At 41.8% G+C, this 16,565-nt stretch overlaps 1 protein-coding gene across 5 annotated transcripts in view; it reads right to left on the reverse strand.

Moving 5' to 3' along the window:
* The window catches only part of HMGXB3 (HMG-box containing 3), a 46,031-nt gene that overhangs the window by 26,942 nt on the left and 2,524 nt on the right, over positions 1 to 16,565 (reverse strand). For 4 of the 5 annotated variants that reach the window (XM_070414610.1, XM_070414612.1, XM_070414615.1 and 1 more), the window contains exons 2-9: positions 16,227 to 16,365; positions 14,827 to 15,001; positions 10,288 to 10,785; positions 9,128 to 9,226; positions 7,138 to 7,269; positions 2,503 to 2,921; positions 752 to 927; positions 518 to 615 (exon numbers count right to left, since the gene is read on the reverse strand). In XM_070414610.1, the coding sequence (XP_070270711.1) occupies positions 518 to 615; positions 752 to 927; positions 2,503 to 2,921; positions 7,138 to 7,269; positions 9,128 to 9,226; positions 10,288 to 10,785; positions 14,827 to 15,001; positions 16,227 to 16,363 (1,734 nt within the window). In that variant the 5' untranslated portion in view covers positions 16,364 to 16,365. The remainder of the gene's footprint in view (positions 1 to 517; positions 616 to 751; positions 928 to 2,502; positions 2,922 to 7,137; positions 7,270 to 9,127; positions 9,227 to 10,287; positions 10,786 to 14,826; positions 15,002 to 16,226; positions 16,366 to 16,565) is intronic. The other variant, XM_070414611.1, reaches the window with a different exon arrangement.

Below are 16,565 nucleotides of genomic sequence, written 5' to 3' on the forward strand. Positions count from 1 at the left end.
CAGACCTTGTACTCCAGTAGAAAAATGCTATAAAGGACATAATTGAGTAAAACTGACAGGATTGGAACACTGTATCAGTGTTTCAGTAACAGAATATCCCTATTCTTAGGAAACACATACTGGAGCATTAAGAAGTAAAAGGCCATAACTTATGTATATTTTATACTCACACATATATGGGAGGACACACGAGTAATATTATAAAGCAAAATGGACTAATACGTTATCATAGGTGACTGGCTAACAAGTACATGGGTGCTCTGTGTTTTTGCTAATTTTTACTTGTGCAAGTGTTTTTCTAAGTTTTCAATTATTTCTAGATAGTTTTTTTAAAAAATTTATTTTAAAACAAGGAAAGAAATTAACTAAAAAAGCAGTAACTCATTTATGCTAAACTCCTCCCAGAGGTCCACCAGTGTAAGAATTAGGGCCTACTTTTTGCATGTCTTTAGGACACTAAATGGAACCCCTGTTCTCGGAGCAACAGCTCCTCCTCAGGGAAGGGAATGCGTCTTACCTTCACCTCACCAGTGTTAGATGGCTGTTGGATGGGCTGGCCCAGCTGCTTCAGCGTGCTTGGCTTCAGGCCACAAGTCCTCACAGAGGGAGTCTTATCTGGGACAACCAGGAGCCAAACTGGTAACTTAAGTGCATTCTGTTTCCCTAAGTCTCTCATCTCTATTCTCAACCCCCCACTCCTGTCCCCTTCCCATTAGACAGCCCCTCCTCCCAGGTCTGTCCCACTCCTTACCGCTCAGGGAAAAGGCCTGCCTGGCCCTGGGCAGTCCCATGCTGCTGCCTCGGCCCACATTAGCTGGAGCCGGGAGAATTGCTCTCATGGGTCTTGCTGCAGCCAGTAGTGAAGGCTTGCCCCGTGCTCTGCCTTTAAGCTCTGAAGCTCTGGGACCAGGGGTGATCAGGTCAACTCTGAAGAAAACAAGAAAGAAAATCTAGAAATTCAGGACCAAGAGAAAGAAAAAGAAAAGTGCAGTCTCTAAATAGCACTTTATTGGAGGGATAATTTAGTGGTTAAACTGTCAAGCTTTAGACAGAAGGGTTCAAATAAAACCTTGAAGTTGTTGTGTGGCCCTGGGCAAGTAATTTCACTCTTCTGTTAACCTCGAGTTCCTAATATGTAAAATGGGACAGTAATTACATATACTTCATGGGGTTATTATGAAGATAAAAAGGTGCAAAAACAGTGCCTAAATAATGTAACATCTCATCTGCCTGTAATTAGAGTGTATCAATCTCCCATATGAGAGCACTTAGAGAACCAGGAGAACAGTCTGTTCGTTTTTGTTTTTTTCATCTTTGTAGCTCACATATTGAGCACAGAGCTTGTACCATAGAAGGCCTCAATCCACGCGTGCTAAAGTGACTCACTTGCCCAAAAAAAAGGTCTGAAGTGCACAGCTTCATCCTCTAAGGATACAGAACCATCTCAAAATATATCGTTCAGGATGTTGAGAATACTGACTGTCTCTGAGAAATGGAAATGGATGACTGAGGATGGGACAGAAGGGTGATTTTTTCCAGTATATAGTCCTTATAGCTTTTGAGCTTAACCATGTGAGTATATTTCCTACTCAACTATAAAATTTTTTAAAATTATAACATAAATCGGAATTTCTAAACATGGGCAGTTTTAATATTATGGGCCAGAAAACTGTTTGTTGTGGGGGCTACTCTATGTATTGTAAGATATGTAGTAGCATTCCTGGCCTCTACCCGCTAGATGCTGGTAGTAACTCCTACCCTGAGACCCAGTTGTAACAACCAAAAATGTCTCTAAACATTGTCACAATGTCCCCTGGAGGCAAAATGTTCCCCATTGTGAACCACTGTATGAATAAGTAAGGACTTCCAGTTACAAGACCACAACCCCCTCTTGAAAGGGGCTACATGGAGAATCCAGTCAAGCCTTAAAAGGGGTAAAGGGGGGTTGGGGGGATAAGCTGACACTCATGGACTTCCTCCCATCTGCAAGGCCTACAATCTTTTTCCATCTATATGGTCAGACACTGAGGATAAGATTTTTTTCAATACTCAATTCAAGATTTTTCAGAGGAGAGAACTGAACACAGAGGCATGAAGTGACTATGCCCAGGTCAAATGGAAGCCAGGGACAGAGTCACAAACAACTGAATTCTCTGACCACCATGATAGGAATCTTTCTGTAAGGTAGCCTTAACAGACCTTCTCTTTCCAATCCAGTATCAGGACTGAATAGTAGTTTATAATATTGCCCATAACCTGTACCAACAAGACCCTGATAACGGCTTTAGGGAAACTGACAGGAAGAGATGTATAAGGAACCTGACAGCAGAGTATAAGAGGAAAGGTAAATCATTCTATGTTTCTAGGCCTTGGTTTTTGTACCTCCAAAATAGGAGCCATTAATGGCTCTGTGGCCTCTCAGGAATGCTGTAAGGACATGGGACAAAACAAACGTGAGTTACTCTAAAGGCAATCCTATAATGTATAAACACAGTGGTTTACCCTGTAAGTTTTTTAGAAGCAGGGGGTGGACTGGAAGTGCTGGTCCCCTCGGCTGGTGGTGGCATGTCTGGGCTAGGACTGTCATTCTCGGTTGTTCTCAGAGAGACCTCAGGCTGCACACCACTCTTGACCACTGGCGTCTTAGTGACTGCTGTACCACGATTCCCAGGAGATTCCTTGACCAAAACATGGGCATCTGAGATGATCACTTCTTCCCACTCATTCTCCTCACCCACTTCTCTTGGAGGAGCTACACTTAAGAGCTGGCTTACAGCTTCCGAGTTCTCCAGAGTCAGTTGGGAGGTGGTTTCCTTAGAGGCATTTTGCTCAGTGAGGACAGGCTGCTGATTTCTTTTAACCACAGAGCCTTTGGAGGAGACGCCAGAAGCCAATTCCACTTTGACTTTGGCTGGCTTTTCCTAGAAAAAATAAAAATACCTTGTATGCATATGCCATTTGACAATTGACAACACATTCACAAATATTCTCTCATTTGATCCTCATAACAATAATGTATGGGCAACAGATAAGGAAGCAGAGGCCAGAGAAAGGTGGAAGCTAATGTAAGGTCCCAAGTATGAAACTGGCCTGAATCTAAGTCTTATGATTCCAGGTCCCTTTCACTACAATATTTAATGCCGGAGTTAGGATAAAGCTCTTCTCCTCACAAACTTCTTACTGGCATGCCTCTTTAGGTTTCAGCAAACACACACTGACATTTTTTACCTTGAGCTTTGACTGTTCAAAGCCTACTTTCCTCTATGTGTAGGAAGAGGCTGGCACACTATCATATTGGGCCCAGAAGTCCTAATTTGTTTATGTTGGTGGTCCCTTCATGAGATTCAGTTAATCCCAATGTGCTCACAATCTATAGAGAAAGACTGGAGGCCTCCAACTCTGTTGGGGAAAAGTCTATCTTTTGTCCCAAATTCTTCCAGGTGAATATTAAGCCTGACTTACACATATGCTACAAACTTCTCCCTGGGTCAATATAACTCATATACTTATTATTTATGGGCTAGAAAATATTCAAAATCACTAAAAATACCAGCTTCTATCTCAGATAGAACTACTTTTAAAAATTCCTTGGTGCTTTAGCTTTTATGCAATCAGCATATATACATACATGTATACACAGGGTGGAGCAAAAGTAGGTTTACAGTTGTTCATATGGAAAGTAATATAATAATGAATAAATAATACAAGAATAAACTCTGTGATTTACATACTCACAATTGGGAACCTACTTTGCTCCACCCTATAATTATATACATACACACTCTAAAAAAATTTTTAAATAGTACTTGTCTCCAGGAAAGGTCTCAGAAAGGTTTCTTTCTTTTATGTGTGTAGTGAAAGGCACTGTAAACAAGGAGACATGAAACATAAAAGCTGGGTTCCATCTAGGCTCAGCTTCACTCCTAATTACTCAAGTGGCCCAAGGCAAGCTCTATCTGAAGCCTCATTTCCTCATCCTATAAAAGGCTAATATGCAAATCGACCAAATGGCAGAAGGACCGGTCACTATGATGTGCAATGACCACTAGGGGACAGACGTTCAATGCAGGAGTTGCCCCCTGGTGGTCAGTGTGCTCCCACAGGGGGAGCACCACTCAGCTAGAAGCTGGGCTCACGGCTAGCGAGTGCAGTGACTGTGGGGGGGAGCCTCTCCTGCCTCTGTGGCAGCACTAATGAGCAGTAAGGAGCAACGAGCAAGCAGGCAGTAAGGAGCGAGGGGTCCCAGACTGTGAGAGGGCGCAGGCCAGGCTGAGGAACACTCCCACCCCCCCCCACCCCCCCCACCCCGTGCCCCAGTGCACGAATGTTTTGCACCGGGCCTCTAGTTATAAAATAAGAGAGTTGGGTTCTCAGTGTTTGTCAACAGCAGCAAGATAGCCTTTCAGGTGACCCCGCTCCACCAGCATCTGTGCTGTCATTAAATTTTATCACTACCTTCCAGTGACTGATTTGCAAAAACCGCTCACCCTTCCAGAGCCCCTCAGGCAGCAAGCATGTCACCTCTAGCTAAGAACTTTAAGAAATCTCCATAAAGCATTCTCAGATTCTAACACCCACTGGAGCATAAGGATGAGTAAAGATACAGGGCTTACTGACTGCTAAAGAGGGAAAAGTCTGCAAAAAAATAGGAAACAAGTTAAACTAAGCTTCTAAGATGAGATCTTTGAGCAAAACACTGCCCACTTAAGTAGACTATTTTAGACAAAGATCTTGGCAGGAAAACTGGATAACTTAAGCAATAAGCTAAAATTCTAGTTGGTGATCTCAGATTTCCTTACTCAGCCTCCCCTTTTTAGACATCACCTTTCTTTCAAGATGAAAGGCAAATACTACCAGTTGCCCACTCAGAGACCTCAATTAGCACCATCAGAGAACATAAAGGAGTGAGGCGCTGAGCTACAGAGCCTTTTATACCATCCTTTGTTCCATCCAACTCATTGGGAACCATGCCACACATTTTTTTGGGCTAATTTTAGCCAGTATGAGTTCCAGAACAATACAAGAAAAGGTTGAGTCATTTCCTGACTGGTGTGGACACATTTGGAGCTTTTAGAAACTATTTATACTTGCTTCAAAAAATCAGAACTAAAAAATGTTAACAATGCTTAAAAAGTGTGTTTTAGTGGAAGAAAAGGCGCTGGCATAATTAGTGAACTTAACAAGTCACTTCCCTTGAATCTATTTCCCCTCAGCTGGAAACTTGGAGTTGAACTAGCTGATAACCAAAGTCACTTTTAACTCTAAAATTCAAAGTACATTAATGCTAAAATGTTACTCTTTTTCTTCTTGTACTCACTTATTCATTCCTATGAGGTTTAGAAATCATAGATTCTACTCTTTACACAGTAACTCAGAAAAACCTTCGGGAAAAAATTCTGACTTAGCAAGTCAATATGGGGACAAGTAGATAAAAAAACCAATTGTCTTCATGTCATGAGTTTGATCTCAGAAAGAGAACCAAGGCTCAAAGTAATTTTAATCAAAGGTGGGAAAAAAGACATAAAATGAAAAAGAAAAGAAAGCCAAGTAAAAACATAATCTGAAGTGAAGGGCACAGAGTCAGTAAGATTGTTCCATGCAAAAGCATAGGAAATAAGGTCAAGAGACAGACCTCTGTGCATGAGTGAAGAAAGGCCAAGGAAGGTTCGACTACTATCCAATTCAATCTCCCTACTGCCACTGGGGAAGTACGTTTTGGGGAGACTAACTAGGGTGGGAATAAATGGGATGGCTTCACAGAGGCACACCGGAAGTACGCACAAGACACTGGACAAAACCTCCTGAGAGTCACTAGCACTAGATCCTTCCTGCCCCTTGAAAGATCGAATTACTAACAATAATAGAGACAATAATTATATTGCTGCCAACAACGACAGGAATGAAGCCTCACTGAGGATTTAATAATGCCACGAATGTGTCATCCATTTTCCATGCATAATCTCACTGGACTCCTGCAACAACCCTAATGAGTTAGGTAGTGTTGTTTACTTAATAGTTACAAATGAAAGGAAACCTAAATCAAGAGTAGAAACATAAAATGACTTGCCCAAGGTTGCATAGCTAAAAACTTGGGAAGCAGAGGTTTGAACTGAGGAAGCTAACTCCAGGGCTGTTTTCCTAACTATTATCCTAGCCTGTTTCCTGGAATTGGTATTATCCTGAACTTCAACACGGAGCCAGAGGGCAAAAATCATCATCCCAGTATTTTTCAAGGAGATGTTGTGTGTAAATTGCCCCAGATAAACTTAGTAAGTATACTGCAATATAAGTTTTATCTACACAAATAAATCTGGACTATGCTGAGTTAAACACATTACAAACACAATCCTAGCCTAAGCTATTTTCACAAAGACAATGCCCTTTTTCCTTTTCTATCTACCCAAATTCTACTGATCTAGACCACCCCTCTATAAAACCATCCCTGATTATTTTAGTCTTTTGGGCCCTGAATAATTTACAGTCTAATATAAAAATGTGACAAGCATGTATGATTTATATAGTAAGTGCCAAGCATACAACATGTGCTGAACTGAACTTCACAGGGCATAGCTTTGATGCTCATGTATTTACAAAGCATCAATTATCTAGAGAAATGGTATATATTTGGAAAGTTAGACTATGAAAGATCTTGAATATTAGTTAAGTACCTCCACTTTTAATAGGAGCATAGATTGAAAGGACTTTGAGCTAAGGAGTGAGAAAATGTGAGCTACACATCTAAGTAGCAAAAACAGTCAGTGTAAAGGATGGGCTGTTAAAAATTTAACCCTAATAGGAAATGAATAAATTAACATAGGATAGTCATCCATGGGAAATTATAAAACCATTACAGAAAACGTTTTTGAAGAATATTTAAGGCATGATATATTAAATGAAAAAAGGCAAGATACAGAACTTGTATATTCACACACAAAAAGACCAAAATATTAACTAACTGTAGCTTTTCTTTGGATGGCATAAGCTTATGGGTAACATTTTATTCTTTCTTTTTAAAACAGTCTACAATGAAATTGTATGGTCAGAAAATGAAAATAAACATTAATTTTTAAAGTTATCTATTCTGAAGGAAAATCTACTTTGTGGACTTCCAAATCAGCAATGGCCAAAAGATTTTACCTTTGGGATCCACTTCCCTCCTAGGAAGTTACCACAGGTAGGGCACTTAGGTGGTTTGTGCCTTGTGACATATGTAAAGGAGCAACCTGGGCTGGTGCATGTCCCATGGCCTCGGCGGGTGTATGTAGTGGTCTGTAAAAAAAAAAGGGGCGGGGTGGGGGGTCAGAATCAACACCACAGTCTAACCTCTCTCAGATCCTGATGACCATTATCACCACAACAATGCCAGCAAGATAGCAGCTTGTAGAAGGATAGGCAATCTATAATAATAAAAGCGTAATATGCTTAATTAGACCGGACTTCCTTCTGGACGACCTTCCAGATGAAGCCGGAGCTCCGAGGGAAGCCCGGGTCCCGGATGCCAGAGGGAAGCCGGGTGCTGGCAGCCGGGGGAAGGGGGGAGGGGGGGAGAAGGCCTACTCTTGCATGAATTTTGTGCATCGGGCCTCTAGTTCATGGTATAAAAGGTTGGACTTGGAAAGGTCTGACTAGCTACAACTAGTGTACTTTTTAGAAATGGAGCAAATGAGTTCAAATGAGAAGAGAGCTATCCAAGGTTATAGTTAGGCACCAGAAAAATAAAGATTGTAATAGCTGCTATTTTTAAAATTGATATGTAACTGACATATTAGTTTCAGATGTCTAACATAATGATCAATATTTGTATATGTTGCAAAACAATCACCACAATAAATCTAGTTAATATCCATGAGTACACATAATTTTTTTTCTTGTGATAAGAGTGGTTGCTATTAATTGAGCAGGGAATCACACAGTGCTGAACACTTTACATAGTATCTCATATAATGCTCTTAACAATGCTCTGAAGTTTATTCCTACTGAGGTTCAGAGTGGTTAAATGCTTTGCCTCAAATAGTAGTAACTCAAGGGAAGAGGTAGACATAGAAACCAGATCTCTCTAATTCTTGGTCCACGATTTCCATGCACCCAGCTGCACCCTATGGCTCTGAATACTTCAAAGAATGTGCTTCATCTTCATTCTTATTAGTTAAAAATCAGAGAACCTAGGGTTCAGAGATAAAAAAAAAAAAAAAGTAGACCATGGTCACTAAAAAATGAGAGCGAACTCTAGTAGAACCCAGAATTTAAGTACTATTTTCGATATCTGGTTGGCCATCCAAGTATGCAGAGGGCAGACTTGCTTGAGTTATACCTAGATTTTCAAAGTTATACAGGTGGTCAACTTTGTTGTCCAAAGGGTCAATTTTATTTGCATATGGATATACTTGGCCACTGGTTCTCACCATTCCTGCTGATTTCCCTTTCAACAGACTGTATTACAATGGGCTGTTACATGGCAGTTATAAGTAGAAATTAGCTATGAACCATTTCTAAATTAATGCTGGAAAGAAAACATTCCCTGTCAGATTTGTTCTGTCACTTATGAATGTGCATTCAGCTATCAATCCCAGCTTCCCTAGCCTGGCCCCCAAAAAGCAAAAACCTCCCTTGAGAAAACACCTAGCTGCCACTTGGCTACCTCTTTTTTTTTTTTTTTTTTTAATTTATTGATTTTTTACAGAGAGGAAGGGAGAGGAATAGAGAGTTAGAAACATCGATGAGAGAGAAGAAACATCGATCAGCTGCCTCCTGCACACTCCCCACTGGGGATGTGCCCGCAACCAAGGAACATGCCCTTGACCAGAATCGAACCCGGGACCTTGAGTCCGCAGGCTGGTGCTCTATCCACTGAGCCAAACCAGTTAGGGCTTGGCTACCTCTTTCAGGACATCCAGGAAAAGGTGATTATGATAATGGTAACAACAGGGCAAGAATGAGTGTGAAGTGGTGTGGCACCAGGAAAAAAGACCAAGCTTTGGATTGCAGCTTGGCCACCGACACACTGAATGACCAGATAATCTCTGAGAACTTTGCTAGTCCCAGCGTCGGAAGGTCTAAGACTTCTAGGAAACTACCTGGAAGAGAACTGTTCTCGAGGCCTAGCCTCCATCAATTCCCACACACTGACCAGTTTGATGGAGGTGGGGTTTTCCACAACCGAGTAGGCAGGAAGAGGCAGCATGATGAACTGTGTGGCTGGCGCAGAGGAGCTACTCTCACTGGAATCCTGTGGGCACATGGAGAGAGAGAGAGTGAAGAACACCGAGGACCTCCCCCAACACCAATATCAGATCGAGTCTGATAACCACAATGTGCTTATTTAAAAAAAATAAAGAATCTACAATTGTCTCAAAATAAGAAGTTTACTTAAGAGCAAATACAAGTAGGAAAGAAACATTACCGCAGGGAACGTACTATCCTCATTTTACAGATAAAAAACAAACAGGTTCTCAGAGACTTAGATCTCCTAAGATGACATAAGCAGTTAGTGAAAGAACCCAACCCTCTGACCCTATCCAATGTCCTTACTGGCCAGTGCATGCTTCATTATCATAAGCAGCACTGAGGCAACAAACAATAAAATGGATTCAGGCCTGGCATGGATTCTTCTGCAGATACCTGCTCTCACCTTTACAGGCCACAGGGGCTACAGCATGCTGGTCCTACCTCTGAGGATACCATCCTACCAAGTGTAATAAAGGGCATGATGGCATCTTCCTACTTCAGGGGTCCAGGCTGTGGGATCACTGATCCTGCTCTTTCCCCTCACTTGGGCGTAACATGTAAGTTCTGGAGAGAGACTTGCCTCTTCTTCCTCAATGATTAGTCCCATCAACCTGAAGAGAACTCCCCCTTCTTCCTACCTACCCTGTACCCATGAAGACCATGTGGAAATTTCCTACACAGTTCAAGGTGCCACTTTGTTTGTTGAAACAATCTTCAGGAAACATAAAATCCTGACTGATACTATACCTGACAGACGCTGGCTTATCTCATGGGTAGCCCACATAACATTTCCTCCTTCCTGCTAATGTATTATGTACTACCTCATATGGGGAAAGTTCCACCTATGCTGGGCAAGAGGAGCTAGCAAGATGCCTGAGAAACAGGAAACAACTTGGATCAAGCCCAGGGGCAAGAAGGTTCAAGAGGACTGCAGTCCCACTAGAAATGCCCCGTCAGCAGCTCTCTCATTACCACATCTCCAGAGTCACACGGCATGGTGCTGGCTGTGAATTTTTAGTAATTCTCGAGGAAGTAAAAGACATCAGTACCAAAGCCACTTACCCTCATGACTGTTACCACTGACATGCTCTCCCCCACCTGGGGCTGAGGCACAGCCAGGCTTCCGGTGGGGAGGTCTGGTGAGCCGTTCACTAAGGTCTCTTCAATTACCAGGCTTGTCTGGTAAGGCTGGTGGCTCTCCCCTACCTCCAGGGAAGCCTCCTCCAGGAGCACATCCTGGCTGAGGATCTCTGAGGTGGTGATCTCCTGTACAGCACCCGGCTGGGCAAGGGCTCCCACCTCCTCAGTGAGGGCCTCCACAGCCATGCACTGCTCTGCCATGCCTGCATGGCTGGGCACTGTCTCCAGGGCTGTGTTGGATACAAGAGATGGTCCTTTTGAGGACACCTGGTTCTGGGCCACACACAGTTCCAGCTGAGGGCAGCTCCGGTCCTCCTGCAGGCTGCTCTTGGGGATGATGATGTAATCCGAGCGGGGTAGGATCTTGCGGAAACCTGGGATGTCCGGAACCACAGCAGTCAGTGTAGAGAGCTTAGAGTTCTAAAGATGAGGAAGTCAGGAAAAGGGAGACAAGCAAATATAAATGGAGTAAGGTAACATGGATATACATATCTGAGCTTTTTCTTCTCCCTGCAAAAGGGACCAGAAAGACTCTACTCTCTTGACTTAAGATTTAGATAGGTTCAGCCTCTGTAACAGCAATGCCATCTTCATCTGAATCTCACTTAACCAATGTAGTTTCCTTGCTCATTCACACAGGAGACTGAGAACATGGATTAAAAGGGCACTGATCTTGGCATCCAAACTGTGAATGGGAACCCCATGTTTGGCACAGTCTCAAGCAAATCCGTTCCCCTTTTTTGGACTAGCTCCCCAAACTGTAAAACGAGGGATCTGAATCTGGCTAATTATGAGTTCCTTTTCATCTCTGATACTTTAGGATTCTACAGAAAATTTAAACAACAGAATTTATAATGTGCAATAAAAAAAGCAAAAAGCTTAAATTACAAGTCAAGGCCTCGTTGGAACTCACGGCAGCAAGAGTCCAAACATTGTTGGTTTCTCCCAGATTACAAAGAAGAGGATGAAGAGATCACGGAGCTAAGAAGGCCTCTGAGAGAATGTGCCTTTGGGAGGGGTTATCTGACAAGGGCCTAAATATATTGGGGGTGGGGGAAAGAATACAAATATTAACACTGACCTAGGATCTTCAATTTAGAAAATAATTTCCTAACCTTAAAAACAACACTATTAATTTAGATACTAATATTATTCCCACGTGGCAATGAAAGAATTGAAGCGCAAGGAGGTAACCTTTCCCAAAACACAAAACTAGTAAGTAAAAAGCTGGGACTCCAGGCCAGGTCTACTAAAATGTTCTGCCTCCTCTCCCCCCACAAGGACTGTTTCCCAGACTCACAGTGGCATCTCCAATACTGTAGGTAACAAAAAGCTGTTCCTGGAAGAGGAATGCCAAGCCAATAAGGACAAAATATCTAAATGACAGTGGCAGACAGGCTCCACTAAGGGAAACCAGGTACTAGAAGCACAACCCTGAATGACTAATTGGCACCAAGAAAAGGGTGCTTTTGTGTGTTTTTTCCTTTTTGTGGTTTTTTCCTCTTTTTTAATTTAAACTGAAAGTTACCCAATAAGAAAAATAGAAAAGCTCAAAGTGAACAGTTAAGGGAGAACTGAAATGGAACAAAAAATATTTCAGAAGCAACTTTACAAGAAACACTAAGTCAATTACAAAAGGATCTTAAATTAAAAGCAATAGTCAATGAATCCACTTAAGGTAGAAAGGAAGCACTCAGATGAAATAGTAAAGCAGACAGACTGAATCCTTTATGGAACCTTTACTGAAGAGATAATGGAGAAATGATATTCTCAAGTCATCCTTTGAAGCAGCCAGGTCAGGAGAACAAAACTAACTAATGGCAAATGCACAGGATGGTCTGGACTTAATCAACAGATTCAAGGATAGAGAAATCAGGATGGCCTAAATCAGCGGTCACCAACCTTTTGGACCTTGCGGACCACCAGTTGGTGACCACTGGCCTAAAAGACATTCATCTTACAGACTAGAAGGAATAACACTGGAACTATGGCCTCTACCCCTTGGTAGGAGACCTGAGGGGCTGCTGAGGAGACAGCATGCCACAAGTACGCTGATACGCTTTCAAAGTATGCAGGCAGAGGGTCTCACCTTCACACCAGGCAATGTGGGTGAGGTCAAACACAGCACATAAAGCAGGGGTGGGGAACGTCCAGCCCGTGGGCCTTATAAAGCTCTTGAAATCATTCGGTCTGGCCCTGCCAAGGCATTAGGGGTGAGCTAATTAAATGTTTGACCAAATATAGCAGGCTAATTTTTAAGGTGATACTTTTGTATGACCCATGAATAATGTCATAAATATCCAAATGGCTCTTTGCAGAAAAAAGGTTTCCCACCCCTGACATAAAGCCTCACCAGTCTTGGCATAGTCCAGATCAATGGTTCTCAACCTTCTGGCCCTTTAAATACAGTTCCTCATGTTGTGACCCAACCATAAAATTATTTTCATTGCTACTTCATAACTGTAATGTTGCTACTGTTATGAATCGTAATGTAAATATCTGATATGCAGGATGGTCTTAGGCAAGCCCTGTGAAAGGGTCTTTTAACCGCCAAAGGGGTCTCGACCCACAGGTTGAGAACCGCTGGTCCAGATGCTCATTAAATGCCACCTTTTCTTATTATATGGTCACTGGACATTTAATCTACTAAAGAGTGATATTTATTGACTGAGTCAGCATGTGCCAAGAACTCAGTGAGGTGCTTTACATTATCTATTTTAAACCCTGTGAGTAGATACAATTATCTCCATTTTACAAATGAGAAAACCAAAACTCAAAAGGTTAAGTGGTTCTTCCCAGGTCACAGCTAGTTAGTGTCAGAGCTAATCTATTCATGTTCTGGTGGCAGAGGTAAAATAATGGTAGATATAAATTAAAAATGGATAACAAAGAATCACTGCAGAGGATTTATTTTATGTTTTTTAACGTCTTAATAAGACCTACAGTAATGTCTTTTTAAGAACCATATCTCTATTCTATCCCTGGCTGGTGTGGTTCAGTGAACAGAGCACCGGCCTGAGCACCGAAAGGTCTCAGCTTCAATTCCTGGTCAAGGGCACGTACCTGGGTTGCAGGTTCGTTCTCTGCCCCCTGTGGGGGTACATGCAGGAGGCAGCCAGCTGATGTGTCTCTCTCACATTGATGTCTCTCTCTCTTCCTTCCTCCCTCCCTCACTTCCACTCTCTCTGAAAAGCAATAGAAAAAATATCCTCAGGTGAGAATTAACAAAACAAAACAAACAAAAAATCACTACAGATTAGGTGAAAATTTTTTGGTACCATGGGCAAAAAGATTGTTGACTTTATAATGGGTAAACCAAAGGGAGTATGTGTACTTCTTCTAGCCTCCGCTTCCTCTCCCGCGACCCCACTCCCCCGCAGTGATTGTTTCCCAAATCCAGTTTATAAACAAATTATCTGGAGGAGGAAGTACACAGTGCCATCTCCAACACTATAGGTAACACAAAGCTGTTCCTGGAAGAGGAATGACAAGCCATAAGGACAAAATATCTAACTGGCAGTGAGATGAGCTCCACTAAGGAAAAATACAGCCTGTTCTGCCAAGCAGTTGCATTCCTGGGGAACCTCTGCTTTACATTATAAAAAAGAAGTTAGAGACAATTGTTTCAATTTAAAAAATGGAGTTAACGTTAAAAGGTCTCAGCAAGCAATAACAAGGTTATTTTCCTAAAGGAATTTTAGTTTTAAAAAACACAGCGGTGTTAACAGTTGTCAGTGAATTTTGTTATTGTAAACTAGAATAACAAAAGGCTGAGGGACACAAACCCAAATGCTTCCCTGCTTATTCTTTAATCTATGCACTCAAACCTTCATTCTCCTTCATCATCTTCTGCTTTAACCTTGCATTTCTGCTTCTAGCAAAGTTCACAGCCATCAGTGGTGATATTATACAAAGCTACTATACCTATCTCTAAACACAGAGCCCAACTGCTGATCACTATACCTGACAGTAATCATTAGAACACAAATTAATTATATTATGTTCAACTTATAACATGACCATTCTTGATGTAGGAGAAATGCCAATAGGGGGTGGGCAAAAGTAGATTTACAGTTGTAAGTACATGAAACACAGAGTTTATTCTGGTATTATATTTTTCCATACCAATTGTAAACCTACCTTTGCCCTGTATAAAGGAAAATATTTACTACCCATAAGAATAAAAGGGCTCCAAGATATGCTTGAATTCAGAAAAGGAATCTAAGGCTCGCTGCAGATAACTCAGAAAATGCCATCTCCATGTACTGCTACAACCAGAGGACAAAAGAGAACATAGTATCATCAAAATTAAAGCAGGCAATATCAGACAAAAGAAAGAAAAATGATTCAATTCAATTCAAAGTTTTCCCAAGAAAAGGAAACAGGAGAACAGGGGTTGATGTCCCTTAGGCCTTTACCATTGAACCAAAGGAGAAATAAGTTGGGGAAAAAGTTACTTACAGGATCCAAACCTTCTTTCTCTAGTTTGGCTTTCTCCAAGTAGTAACTCCTTTCAGCCACGCTGAGAAGCCTCCAACTCTCGCTAATCTTCTTATTGATCTCCGACTGTGGGAGGTGGGGGAGCTCCTGCTGAACTTTCAGGTAGATGTCATAATAGTACAGAAGGTAAGCCGACCTGAGGAAGTAATGACTTCTTAAAAGGTTTTCCCTCATTTAGTTTTGAACAGTGAAGAGGTAGACACAAAACTCAGTATTTCATTTCAAAGCATTTAACTAAATAAGAACTGGAGCAAAGAAACATTTAAATAAGACCCCTAGATGGTGCATCAGAGGTTTATCTCTGTAGAAACCAGGAAGCAAAGGCTTGTCTGGTTTACTTCCATGGACCTTTTTCTGCAGGGATGACTGGCTTTAAAACCCAATATGAGCAAAGACAGACACAGCTGCCCTGTCATTCCACCCTCAGAAAGGTTAGTTAGGGGGCTGATTACATAGTCGGACCACCACTCACAGCCTTTCCAGACTTTGGTCATCTCAGGCTGAGAGAGGGAAGCAAGTAGAATTATCACAGTGACCCAATGCAGCACGAAGTTAGAAGTATTCACAATTAGAGGGAGAACAGAGCTATAATTTGCATAGTCTTTATAGGTATCTTGGTACTATTTATAATGCCACATTTTTATTCATGCTTTATTTTAAATATTTAAATACTACTAATGGTAATAATAAATAACATAGTTATTTTGTACAGTAAATCTTCCCAAGAACACTAACAGGTTCTTGGAATTGCGGCAAAACAATGTATAATGAAACCAAATTTATCATAGGCTAATTGATATAAACAAGAGTTAAGTCCCTATAGCAGTGGTTCTCAACCTTCTGGCCCTTTAAATACAGTTCCTCATGTTGTGATCCAACCATAAAATTATTTTTGTTGCTACTTCATAACTGTAATGTTTCTACTGTTATGAATCGTAATGTAAATATCTGATATGCAGGATGGTCTTAGGCAACCCCTGTGAAAGGGTCATTCAACCGCCAAAGGGGTCGCGACCCACAGGCTGAGAACCGCTGCCCTATAGCATCCCATCAGTGGTATCATGAAACGACATTGAAGAAACTGATGTTATTCAAGGACCTGCTGTACATAGCTTCCACCATTGGTATGGTACAATTTCTTCTGACAGCCTGGAAACATGACCAAAATCTAGCCAGGAATGGCAACTGCTGGCATCAGTCTCCCACTCCCCATCTCCCTTTCCCACAACCCCAATGCCCATCCAGAGACTTCTACTGACATGGCACTCTCAGTAAACATGGCAGCTTTAAAGTCTTCCTCAACATAGCTCTCCAAGCAGCGACTGTTCATAAATGCCAGCTACCAAAACATGTTGACTAACCTGGGTTTCTTGGCTTTTTCTCCATGTATTTTATACTTTTTCTTCTTCTTGGGTGGCCCAGGGGAGGTGTAACAGTAGGATTCCTCAATTTCCTCCATCACAACAGTTACCTCAGTACCATCATATGATGCATCCATGGCTAGAAGACAGTCAAACACAAATATGTTTCAAGAATCCACCTTAAAGGGAACAGCAAATGACTCCTTATCTCTGCCAGGGCCTTAAGGCTGAGTCATTTCCCAAACTCAGTAGGTCCTAAAAAATTCCTGGGGGGGGTACTTATTAGATACAGATTTCAGGATTCCCCCTGGCCTTCTGAATCAGAATCTCTAGAGGGTA

Source organism: Myotis yumanensis, unplaced genomic scaffold (genome assembly GCF_028538775.1).
Source record: "Myotis yumanensis isolate MYYU_CA2020_CCGP unplaced genomic scaffold, mMyoYum1.0.hap1 SCAF_5, whole genome shotgun sequence".
NCBI lineage: Eukaryota > Metazoa > Chordata > Mammalia > Chiroptera > Vespertilionidae > Myotis > Myotis yumanensis.